The sequence below is a fragment of the Nyctibius grandis genome, chromosome 4, assembly GCF_013368605.1.
Source record: "Nyctibius grandis isolate bNycGra1 chromosome 4, bNycGra1.pri, whole genome shotgun sequence".
Lineage (NCBI taxonomy): Eukaryota > Metazoa > Chordata > Aves > Nyctibiiformes > Nyctibiidae > Nyctibius > Nyctibius grandis.
The window spans coordinates 30,685,792-30,698,402 of record NC_090661.1 but is presented as its reverse complement, the minus strand read 5'-3'; the positions used below and the strand labels follow the sequence as shown (position 1 = coordinate 30,698,402).

At 39.2% G+C, this 12,611-nt stretch overlaps 1 protein-coding gene across 2 annotated transcripts in view; it reads left to right on the top strand.

Annotated features, from left to right (window-relative positions):
• Positions 1-12,611, top strand: part of ZNF106 (zinc finger protein 106) — a 43,122-nt gene that overhangs the window by 16,384 nt on the left and 14,127 nt on the right. The window contains exons 5-11 of one of the 2 annotated variants that reach the window (XM_068400053.1): positions 1,006-3,105; positions 3,919-4,540; positions 5,450-5,519; positions 6,978-7,132; positions 7,227-7,287; positions 7,610-7,948; positions 11,576-12,353. In XM_068400053.1, the coding sequence (XP_068256154.1) occupies positions 1,006-3,105; positions 3,919-4,540; positions 5,450-5,519; positions 6,978-7,132; positions 7,227-7,287; positions 7,610-7,948; positions 11,576-12,353 (4,125 nt within the window). Of the gene's footprint in view, positions 1-1,005; positions 3,106-3,918; positions 4,541-5,449; positions 5,520-6,977; positions 7,133-7,226; positions 7,288-7,609; positions 7,949-11,572; positions 12,354-12,611 lie in introns of both variants that reach the window. The other variant, XM_068400052.1, reaches the window with a different exon arrangement.

Sequence of the window (12,611 nt, the reverse complement as noted above, 5' to 3'; positions counted from 1 at the left end):
TTCAGTTTACTCAGGTCAATTGTTTTTGAGCAGTAGTGTGAAAGTTTCCTGTCTTCCTCGTCCAGGGATCTAGAATGAATGTATTCCTGTAATGTCAGAAAGAAGCATTTCTGTAATCAGTTTTTGGAAAAACTTCTAACAAAACCTCCTCATTTGGTAGAATAAATACTTAGAATGTTTAGAATGCTGACCCTGAGAAGAGCTGTTGGTGTTAAGGTAGCATTTATCTTTAAATGTACATGTGATAATTTACCACGTGTTCATGATAAGGTGCCAAGCACAAGTACTATACAAAGGGCAGTAGATACTCCTTCTGGGAGGCTCATACAGACTCAGCATTGCATGCTGTGGACTGTTCAAGTCTGTTGGTTAAAACAAGGCAAAATATTTTTATATCTGAGGTACAGCTTCTGTGGGTGTTTCATGTCTGTGTTTTAACTCACGCTTCATAAACTGAGACATGATCTCAATTGTTTTCTCCAGTAAGTAAAGTAACTGCTTTTCTCAACCTAAAGTTCCTTCTATTTTGTATCAATTCACTCGAGTTATGCCACCTAACACCAACAGAATAGTCTTCAGAAAAAATTATCTCACTACTAATGAATTTTTCGTCTATCAAGATTACTCAAATGACAAAGATTGTACAACAGAAAGAAGCTTTCTTTTTGTTTGTTTCTTAGTAGTCCAATAACGAGTAAATAGAAAGGAATATTATCTTCTAAGTTAAACAGGAATATTTAAGAGTTAGTCTGTTGAACTGTCCCTGCACCAAATCGGTTGTTCTTGTAAGAGCAATTTTGAAATATCATATTTGAGTAAAGGTACAACATTAGTTTTGAAAGTCAATCACTACAGAAGCCTAAACAGTAAAGCAGCTAAATGCTATCTCTGTTTATTAAAAAAAATGTTTTCCTCCCAGTGCAGATAAAATGCATGAGGCTTGTGTGCTGTTGGATTTCAGTGGAATGGCATCAGAATTTAGGTTTTTCTCAATTTTTTTTGTAGGCAAGCTGAACCAAGCTGTGCGAATCAAGAATTAGAATGTGATGATAGGAGATCACAGAGAAGGCGGGAAGAAAGAGCTACTTACAAAGAAAGAGAAGCTTATGATCAGTCATCATGGCATCATCATAATGCATCACAAAAGGACTGGAAGTGGGAAAATGATGACTATATTAGTCCTAGGCAGGGCAAATTTTCCCACTCTCAGAGGAACCTTAATATAAACAGACATTCAAGTGGCCCAAGGGGACACTCTGGGTGGCACCAAAATGCTTCAGGAAGCTCTTCAAATTGGCATAACTATGGGAATTCTGGAAATGGTTGGCATCCAAGTGGGCGGGTAGCAGGAACATCAAATTGGCATCACAGTGCTAGGGAGAGAAATTCCACTTGGCACTCAGAAGGAACAGGTCATTTTTCTAGCTGGAATTCCAAGAGTTATGGAGTAAACTGGAAATCTAGTCCTCATGGTGCAAATGGCTGGAATTTTGGAAGCTCAGGAGATAAGTATTCGGTACCGCCGATTAAATATAATAAGGAAAGATATGCACGGCAGCGGCAGGAGAAAGACATTGATGTTCTGCCATACAGAGATCGAAAAAACAGGAGTGACTTGCTTGATTTTACTAGTGATAAACTTCCTTCTGAGGGAGCATTGGATTTTGGTATGTCTAAGCAACCAGAAAGCAAAACTTCAAGAGCCAGTGGAAAAAGTGGCAGTCCTTCTAGAGATAAAATGTATCGCTGGACTCCCTACCCATCCCAGAAAGCTGCAGAGCAGCAACCACAGTCTGAAGATAATATTTCTAAAATTCCAGATAAAATGGATTCAGTATTTATGCCTCTTACTGATTCATCAGTGAAAGGAAAAACTTGTGAAGCCAATGTTAGCCTTTCAAAACTTAAAAAACAGGAAGCATCTTCCCCTTCTAATGTAACCTCAGATTACCTTGATTCTTGCAAGGTAATGAAAGACTGTTCAAGTGGTGAAAAGCCTGACAAAGATGGTGGCAGAAGTAATGGAATGCCATCACTGAAATCTCCTCTTCTGAATATCACAGACATGAAGTTATCTTCCCCAAAGCAAGACACAAACAGTCTCTTAAAAAATGTCAAGTTTCTGTTATCCTCAACTAGTGGCGAAGAGCAGAATCATTTAAATGCGCTGAACTTGGAAACCATCAGTTTCTCCTCTTATTCATCAAAGCTGCGCGGTGCATGTGCAGGTAACTTACAAGACAACAAAGATGTGCTTGGTAGCAATCTTGGGGAGCCTGATAATAACTTAAGTGAAGTAGAACAAAAACCCAAAGATGTTCAGTCCAACCATTCCTTGCAAAATGCTCACTTACGCTCTTGCAAGGGTACAAGTGACCAGAATAGGGAAGAAACTGGGAAAGCATCACCAAAGGATGAGTTCCGACTAGATTCATTAGAAGATGTGAGCGATGATGATTTAACTGGAAGTGAGAAGTCAGAAGCAAGAGCTGAAAAGCTCAATTCTTCTGTTGGTTCTTGTTTATCCTGTGACACTCGGGAAGGTAAACCTGTCACCTCTGAAAAGGAAGATGATGAAAAGCTAGCTGCTTCAAGTATTGCTTCTGCTGATCTAAAAGATTCTACATTTCAGATGGAATCCACAGTTTCTCCATCAAGCGGTCAGGACCATTTGCATGTGGATTTCAAAACCACCTCACAGGATGGAGAAGGGGATGAAGGGTGTGTCAGGGCACATGATCATTTTGAAATGGAAGGTTTTGGAAATCCTTCAGATCATGAGCTGCAAAAAGGAGGAAGCCAGTCACTAGGCCTCCTTCTTCCTGATTTATGCAAACTTGGCCTCCCTGCCTCTCTGCAAAGAGACCTGACGCGACATATTAGTCCGAAGAGCAAAGTCGGGACACATCTTCCAGAGCCCAATCTCAATAATGCACGGCGGATTCGAAATGTGAGCGGCCATCGGAGAAGTGAGACTGAGAAGGAATCAGGGCTTAAACCCACCCTCAGGCAGATTCTTAGTGCTTCCAGACGAAATGTAAACTGGGATCAAGTCATCCAGCAGGTAACCAAGAAGAAACAGGAACTTGGCAAAGGTTTACCAAGGTTGGTAGCTTTCAGATCTAACCTTGCCTCTCTGTGTGCATGTTGAGGGGGGAGGGTTGTTTTTCTCCAAATCTGACATGAATTCCAGAATCCTAAAACTAAGACTTCAGAATGAAGCTTGCTATACCATGATCTTTTGCATATACAAATAATTTAGAGTTTTTATGGTTGCTGCTGTGGATGTCTATCCATAGATAAGTAATAGTAGTCTCTTGCTCAGAAAAGATTCTGATCAGTTCATAATTGTTGCTTCATATCTGAGTGTAGACACTAGCAATATATTTGCTTTTCAAGTTCTAATAAGTGGAAGAATGTAAAAATGCATCAGGATGTGAACAATGCTGTGATGGTTGTTTATTTCTTCATTTATTCAGGACTACAAGAAATGCTTGCATTGCTGCAGGCAGAACAAATGCTCCTTCTTCATTTGTTAATCTTTTAATCTGATACACAGTTTGGGTTTGTGTTTAGAGGAAGCAATTATATAATACTTCACTTTTGAAACTTTCTTTAAACCTGAAGTTTTTGAAGCATCTTGAAAAGATGTCATATTTGCTTATTCCAAACTTGGTTTGGAATAATTATAATAACATGATTTCTGACTTGGAAATCATGCTGTCAGTTCTCAGCCACTACATCTAATTTTGTGATGCACAAAAGATATTCCATTGCCAGATGAGACAGAAAGCACAGAATACCAGTGTAATGAGTTGCCAGATCTCTTAAAGCTGTAATGTGCATTTGGGAAAAGGGGAGGCTTTTTTCTAGATTTAGCTGGTTTGTTACATGTGTTTTTGTTTTATCTTGTTAAAGGTTTGGCATAGAAATGGTGCCTCTCATTCAAAATGAGCAAGAGGGTCTAGAACTCGGTGAAGAATCTGATCTGTCTACTCTGGAAGGATTCCAGTGGGAAGGGATTTCCTTAGCAGTGCCTGGCTTAGCCAGAAAACGTAGCTTTTCTGAAAGCAGTGTCATTGCAGACAGAAATCCTTCTGCTTATAGCTTCTTCAGTGAACAAACCAAAATAAAAGAAAGTGGGCAAAGGCAAATAATTGCAGCCAGCCACTCACATCACATAACATCTGCCTACGAGGCAAGCACTGACGTTGAGGCTGACTTGAAACGGGAGACATCTCCTCCTCCTTTGTCACCATCTGTGTCTGAAAGAACTGAGACTAGTGGAAGGAGACAAAGCCTACAGGCTACCTCTGAGGTCACAGGCCTCACAAAACAAGACCAGGAGAGCCCAGAGAAGAGAACACCTCTTCTTGAAAAACAAAATGTACTAGAAATCTCAGAAGAAAATCATCCAGCTTCAAATAATGCCTCACTTGCAGTGTCTAATAACATAGATGCAGCTACAGACAGTAGCTGCACATCTGGTACTGAGCAGAATGACAGCCAAGGAATTGGAAAGAAACGAAGAGCAACTGGAGTAAGTGTGCAATTTTGTCCATCTTTGGTGCACTAAAAAATGTTTTTTTCCCTGTCAATGGTCATTCAACCTTGCAATGATCTCTGCAAGGAGGACTTTCTCCATTTGATTGTCTTGTACATTGATAGCCTCAAACTAATTTGCTTGTTTGACTTAATTTTCTTGAAGGATCTTTTCCATTTCTGCCTTCCTAGTGCAGAACTTCTGCCTAATCTTTTTTAATTAGTAAGAACAGCAAATGCTCTTTAATTTCGATTTGATAACTGGCATGCTATGCTGGTAAACAAGAGCTATTAAAATATTTCTGTGGAAGTACTTGGTGTTGTAGCAAGAATCTTGGTATTTCAAAACTTAAATGGAAGCTAGACTGTAGTAGAAATTTTGTTTTCCATAGATGTTCCTGGTTTTATGGTCGAGCAAGGAAAGACAACCCTTTTTACAAAATTATATACTTCAAATTATATCCTTAAATCTGAATTTGTTTCACTCTCCTGTCTTGCACTTACCCAAAGGAGAAAAAAAAATGTTTTGATCAAAATTCTCAAAATGGTTTTGTTATATGCAGAAAGCGATAGTTTTAATTCTTCACTGATTTAATCCTCTAGACTTTCAACTAAAACTGTAGAGCAGAAAATCTGACCCGAGTATAGTCTTAAACATCTGAGCAAGTAGAAGGCTTCAGCTTATTTAATATTTCTTCCTAGTTGAGATGAAAACATGGCACTCACTTTGTTGCCTTGCCTCTTTTAAAGGCAGAGGGAAGGATGAGTTATACAAGAATGTGCAAAATTATTTGTATGTTCTTCTCTGTGGGTACAAGTAATGGTTGAAAAGACAGTGGATGTTTGACTTTCTGCTTTAGAAAAAATTGTTCTTGTAACTTTTGTTAATAAATGGTTTTACTTGCAGGAAGGATCTTCTCCTGAAATCCCTAGTCTAGAAAGAAAGAATAAGAGAAGAAAAATCAAAGGTAAAAAAGGTGAGTGAATATCATACATATATGCATCTGGTATAGAGGTTATAAATACCTAGTAGTATTTTGACTTGGCTAAAATGGTAGTTCCTTAATGTTACTTTGGTGCTTCTTGGGCTCTTGCTGAAGATCATAGGGTGGACTGCTCTCAAGTCTGCAACACATTCTTCTCTGAAGAGTCCCATCTTAGTTTGTCAGAAGTTATTTCTAAGAGAAGACTTTGTACCTTCTTCCTGCCTGCAGTTCATGTTCCCTTGCACGTATAGGACCTTTTCTTTCCCCGGCTCAGGAAAGAGACGTTTGTTGCCTCTTTGGATGGAAGTTCTGAAGGGAAAAGCACCCATCACTCCCTTCTAATTCAGCCATGCAGCTTTCCCTTTCTACTTCTGGGCGCTCTCACCAGAAAACTTATACTCTGCTTAGCTTGAGCTGTGCTGTTTTTGACATCTCTGGCAATACTTTTTATTTTTTGACTCCTTCTTCTCTGTCTTTAATGGAAATCAATGTGGAATGCCTCACTTCTTCCTGCTCCTGACCAAAGAAAAGTTTTTTGGCATTAGACAGGTCTTTCTCAAACATACCTGACACATCCGCGTCACCGCGTATCAAAACGAACCATCTGTATTTTAGGCAGAATGTTTCTTTGGGAACTAAATCATTGTGTCACCATCTGAGAGCGTTGGGGTCCAGAAGATAGCTTTCAAATGTTCCATTTCTCTTTTAAAAATTATTTATTTATATTAAGAGCTGTTTGGAATGCAGAGCAATTAATATGGATCTTCTTGTGGGATGAAACTTAATTAGTGCTCAAACTGAAACTTAATTAGTGCTCAAACGGAAACTTAATTTGCTTGGAGAATCTCCGTAATGCCAGAGGGCTTTAGAAAGTAGTATAGGAGGATCTTTTACTGAGTACAGTGCTCAGAGACTCTTTCTCAAGAGATTGCAAACGTGAGTCTCATGGCCCAAAATTGTCCCGGATTTTTTATCTTTGGGTTCTTTTTCTCTTAAGCTGCTTTTCCTTGGCTTCTGGATTACCTGAATAATTTAAACCTTGTTTAGCTTGAATTTGCCTTTGCCTTTGCCTTTTTGATTATGTTAATGGAAAAGTGTGTATTTATACTTCATGTACACATGTACGTCAAGAAAAGATCTTTGTGGAAGAGAATGACTTTGTTCAACTAAACTAAATCAGTGCTGGCAAAGTTGTGATGGAAATTGTTACTAGATTTGAGGTTAACATCCTGTAAAGAGGAATACCTGACATTGCTGCTCTTTCATGTAGACATGGCTGTTCCCGTGCATAGATATTCCTTTTTCAGCTTCTTGTATGACTATTGATGCTTGACCTAATGCATGTGATTTTTGCATTCTGAGGTGGTAGTGTTTATTGAGATATCATGTGTAATGTATTATAATGTATTGTCAAGTACAATTATACTCTACATTTTGTTTCTTTTTCAGAACGTTCTCAGGTAGACCAGTTGTTGGCTATTTCGCTGAGGGAAGAAGAGTTAAGCAAGTCCCTGCATAGTGTGGACAGCAGTCTCTTGCAGGCTAGGGCTACCCTGCAGGCTGCGTATGTTGAGGTTCAACGGTTCCTTGTATTAAAGCAACAGGTAACAGTGGGCTTTTGAGACTGTCTGAACTAGAAGTTAGCAGCCTGAAAAACTGCCTTAAGTAGGACTGATTTAAACCACAACTGTTTTGCAGATAGCCATGGAAATGAGTACACTGAGAAGTCAGAGAATCCAGATCTTGCAGGGGCTACAAGGTACGAAGATACCATAAAACTACAGCAGTGGAATGCTGACTGTCATATTCTTTGAACTCAGCATCTTCTAAAAATTGCATTTAACTTGAATTCACTCATTTAAAACGTGCAATAAAATTGTAGACTTTCAATATTGAAGTCTTTATTGTTCAAGTGTGATCTGTTGTCTTTGGTAGTGCCATCTAGTGGCTTTTTTACAGATTTTTCTCTTCTTTGTCTGTGTGTCCACAAGAAATGAGCTCTTGGCACCACTAAATCTTATTGTAAAATGTGAACATTTTTGTTCTGTGTATTTTTTTTTTCTCTCCTCTTTTGCCGTTAGAAACATATGAACCTTCTGAACTGTCAGAACAACTTTCCTGCAATGTTTTAAGTGAGAGAAGAAATAGCAAATCTCAGATGGCAGCTGACTTAATTCCTGCAGGCTCCTTCCTGCCCCTTTTGGACACTTTGTCTTCTTCTATACCCCCACTGGGAGCTTCTGTTCATGTAAACATGCCGTCACCATTCCAGTCTGGCATCACACCTGCCGTTCCTCCTGACTCCTCAGTACAAGTTAAACAAGAGCCTGTGTCTCCAAAAGGCTCAGAAGAAAATGTGAATTCTGGACTCCAGAGCTCTCCATGTGCTTCACGAGCAGAAGAGGTGGAGCACAAGGATGGTATGTGTGGCTTCCCTTTGTTTTAAGAGAACTAGCTTTAAGAAAATAAGGAAAATATTTTTTTCCCTGGACGAATGTAAGTTGGGTCTCAAATCTGCAGCCTGTTGTGCAGGGGTGAACTCCCATTAACTTGTGTAGGACTTTGTCAACTTAGTAGTTTTACAAACTGGGACCTTCTTTACAACACATGGATTCCACATTTTTGAGATTCTTAAGCACATGCAAATTGTAGTCATATGCACCTACAGGTTTATAGCTGTACTTGAAAAATAGAACAAACATGAGTTTAAGGGTTACATCCTCTTAGAATAATTTAGGTAATTTGAAAAAAAAAAAAACCCCAAACCTTAAAACCTCCCCTGTAATTTTTGTCTTCTACTCTGCATCATTTAATAGGCATTGGTAGCTGAAAATCTGCCTACAAAGGAAAAATGCATGCCTGAAGATCTTTTTTTAAAAAATTATGACCAACTACAGTAAGAGTATTCTGTGTTCTTCTTGGGCCCTGCTGGAGTATAATTTGTGATATTAAAAATAACACTCCATCTTCTTTCCCTCTCTGTCTTTCTAAATCCCACTCATCTGGAGATGCTCATTCAAAGTTCGTGTGATCTTATTTGTGATTTCAGTAAACAATTTACTATAAAAAGGATGTTAGGCACTGATCAGTCATGTGAGGGGAGTGGGAGTGAGTAGGGGAGGGCTACCATTGAAGGTATGTGTTCACTTTTGTCTGGAGGAGAAACAGCTGAATTAACTGCACTACTAATGTGAGAGCTACTGTTACGAAGAATGAGATCTTATAGGCTATAGCTGAAATTGCTAACTCTTTATTTAGACAGTTTAAAACCCCTAAAACTCATGTACTGTAGTCTGTGGTCAAAGGCTTAAATGCTATTGGTGCTTTCCACTGCAATTTGCTACTGTGACTGAAGGGACAAACTGAAGATTAAAAGCTCAATCATCCTTTACTTTCCTAAGAGCCTGTGAAGTCAAGCAGGGTGACTCTAATGACAGTTGTTTGTCTGCCATAACAGTGTCACCCAAACCCTTAACTTAGACAATTTCAGATAAAGATTCATAAGTGAGATCCTTGTTAAAGGTAAATATAGCCAACAATCTTTTTTCCTTCAACTGAAGTGGAAAATAAATACTATTGGAAAAAGCCATGCTGTTCTACTTTTATAAGTGTATTTTTTTCTCAAGCACAAGGTGTATGTTGGCTAAATTGAAGCTTAGACTTCTGTAAATAAAAGAATTTGAAGGTTTTTTTACCTTTTTGCAGTTTGCTTCAGATGTAGAATTCTGTATAAATAGTGTTTGCACTTTTTTAGTCACCATTGTGTTTCCTGTATTCCACTGTGTTACGTTACGTTAATGTAGTATTGTGAATTTTGCTTCATCTCTTTTGGGGGGATTTGACAGGGATTATGAAGCTCTGGGGGTGTACACTAAAGTAAACTCGGGGCGGGAGGAGAATCAGCTTTTGTGTTTGTTTGCATTGTTAAGACTCAGCTTGTAGGAAGCCACTACCTTTCCTTTGCTTTCCCATTCTTATTGGCACATGCCATTCTGTTATGTTTAAACATCAATGAAGAGAGGTGTCATTTTTCTTTAATGTTAGAGTTGGAAAATTCAGAATAAAGATTTAGTGATCACTAGCTACAGCGGCATGAAGTGTCTTGCTTGCAGAATCTTCAGACTTTATTGATGTCTGTGCAGGCACAACAGAAGCTGAAGTGTTTTTTTGTTTTTTTCTCATAAAGATGAACCTTCAATGTATAGCTGTATTCATTACTTAAATAATTACTTTAAAAATGTCTTCATCACATTAGCATATTTGTGAGTTTTCTACAAACTTATTTTTGACATATTAAAAGCAAGAATGTTCTTTTAATGTTTGTTTGTCGAATTAATGTGGTTTTGGTATTGATCAAATTCCGTATGTGCTACATTTAAAATGAGTGTCTGCCATCAAATGAGTTTGGTAATTTGGGGGGAAGAGAAGCATTTACCATCAGGTAAATTCTGTAATTTGAGAGAGAGGAATTCTCTGGAGACAGACTATCTGCTTTCAGGGGGTTGAACATCTGGCTTGTCAGCTTCCCTAGGAGGTCGGCACAGCCTTGCTTTGAAGGCACTGATTGCATTTGGTTTCCCCTAACTACCAGAAATCTCTTCCACCTGTGGAACTGAGTGGTTCTGTTTTCTTGCACTACCATGGTGATTTCCTATTTCCCTTTCTAACACCTGCAGTACTCCCAAGTGCTGAGAATTAATTACTTGGTTTTAGAAATTTCAGTTTAAGTTGCCAGTTACTCTTATTTTCCTGTTTGGTTTTTAAGTGACCAAGTTCCTTCCCTCCCCTTTCCTGTGGGAAATGAGGGATGCACGATGTTAGAGGTGTACTCAGAATTTAAGGATTTGTGTGCCTTTTTCCCAGTATAATTCAACCCAGTAACTCATCTAAGTATTGATTTCTTCTATCTAGAGGGTTTTCTAACAGGTTGCAGCTGTGTATGATGGTTATGGGTCAGGGGAAAAACAGCTTTCCATTGATTTATTTTAAATACGGTATACCCTACACTGTCAGCAAGTTCTAGTTTTATCCTGGAACTTCCCATCTGAGGAAGGTGTGGGGCGAGGTGTTCATATTTAAGCTGTGTGTCTAGTTGGGTGCATAATTCCAAAGCGTCGAATTTGTACTGTGATGCGTTAAACAGTCCAACAGCTTTGTCTAAGCATTGCTGTAGGTTTAATTTGCTGGTTTCTAAGAGACTGAAGCAGGGAAGTGTTTAAAATACTGCCAGCTTCCCATTCACATTGAGGGATCCCACCCAATAAATGCAGTGAACTTGAAACATCCTGTTCTGGATTGTAGTTCTTGCAAATGCAACTGGGGAATTTTAGGGTGTGGGAAACACAGCTGTGAGATGCTTCCTGTGCTTTTAGCCTGTCTCACTTGAGAAGTTGGATTCATTTGTTCATATTAGCTTCAAATTAAAATGACAGGGAGAGTATGTTTGCCCCATTGCTTAGTCCACCACAGATGAACTAAAAAAGCTTACCCTGATGGCTTACAGTGCTGCCATTCCCAGGACAGAAGGTACGATGCTGCAGAGCAGGTTGTGTGTGACTCACCTACCTTGAGTTAGGTCCAAGTAACTTGGTAGAAATAACTAATGCACAAGGTCTTCAAACTGTGTCACTGAGCAGCTGAGACATATTAGGCGTGCATGGTTAATACCAGTCCTACAGCAGTGGTGACAGCTGGTAAGGGAGCACACAGTGAAGAGCGGTAGCATCTTAAGCTGACAGGGTAGGATTTACCAAAGGTTGGTTGTCAGGACTTTAAAAGCATATAGTCAGCCAGCAACTTGAATGATGTGCCTCATTCTTTTTCTTCTGGGTACACAGATAAACATTTTATTCCCCAGCTATGTTTTTTAAAGACTGGATAACTGATTGAAATAGCAAATCTGTGTGTGCACATACCTTTTGACATGTAGGAATATGTACTTTACATGCATAATGAAGTACAAACAGAAGAATGAAGGGAAAGCAATTTTGCATAAGTGTGTATTGCTGTACAGATTGAATATAACACTAGTCTGTTTTCTTCAGAAGAGACCAACCAGAAGGCTTCAGTGTATCCAGTTATCTCTGCAACCATATCCCTATCAGAGCTGGCAGCTTGTTTCCAACACACTAATCAAGATGTTCACAAGCCTGCTGCAGACAGGGGAAAGGATGGACTTCCTGAGAACCCTTCTCCTCATTCACTATGTATTTTCAGCAAGAGAGAAGCAAATGATACAGTGACTGAAAGCTTTTTACTGGATCAGTGTAGCACTTCTCTTTGCAAGCATTCAGTCCTTCCAGAAATGCCAATGGATAAAACCCCCAAATTGTCAGCAGAACCATCCGAGCACCAGACAGCAACCACTATAGTTCCAGCAGAAAAAGGGAACAGGAGGAGGAGAAAGTTAAGGAAGAAGAAAACTCTAAGGGCAGCCCATGTGCCAGAGAACAGTGATACAGAACAGGATATAATTGCTGCTAAGCCTGTCCGGAAAGTCAAGGGTGCAAAGGTTCCTAAAGGAGAAAAAGTTACTACATCTAATTCTCCAAGACAGGAGGATGGACCTACTGCTCAAACAGCAAGAAACAAAGATGAGAATGACAGTGATGCTTCTCTGGAACTAGTGGAAGTTCCAGCACCCCAGTGTGAGGTGGTCGACGTTGGTTCCTCAGGGTCGGGAGATGAGAAACCAGATAGTCCATCAAAAAGGGATTCACGCTGCTCTATGGATCAAGCAGTCCTAGAGGCGTCGTGCTCTGGCTATGATGAAGTGAGCTCTACCAGTGAGATTGGCACAAATTATAGGGATGATGGGAAAAGAAGGTGAGATTATTGTAGATCTCTCAAAAGTAAAAGCATTATATAATATTGATAAAAGGCCTCTCTTCTTTTTCTTTTTTTTTTCTTATTCAGAAAGTCTTACAACATCAGCACCTTTTAATTTCATTCAAGAGTGAAAGAAGAGGGAAAATGAAAATTGAATTTGCTTTTTGGTCGAACAAATGAATGTGTCTTGTTATCTACTAATTTCTCTAATATAAGAACAAGGCTGCCCTCCACGGAAAGTTTGTTTTTGAGCTT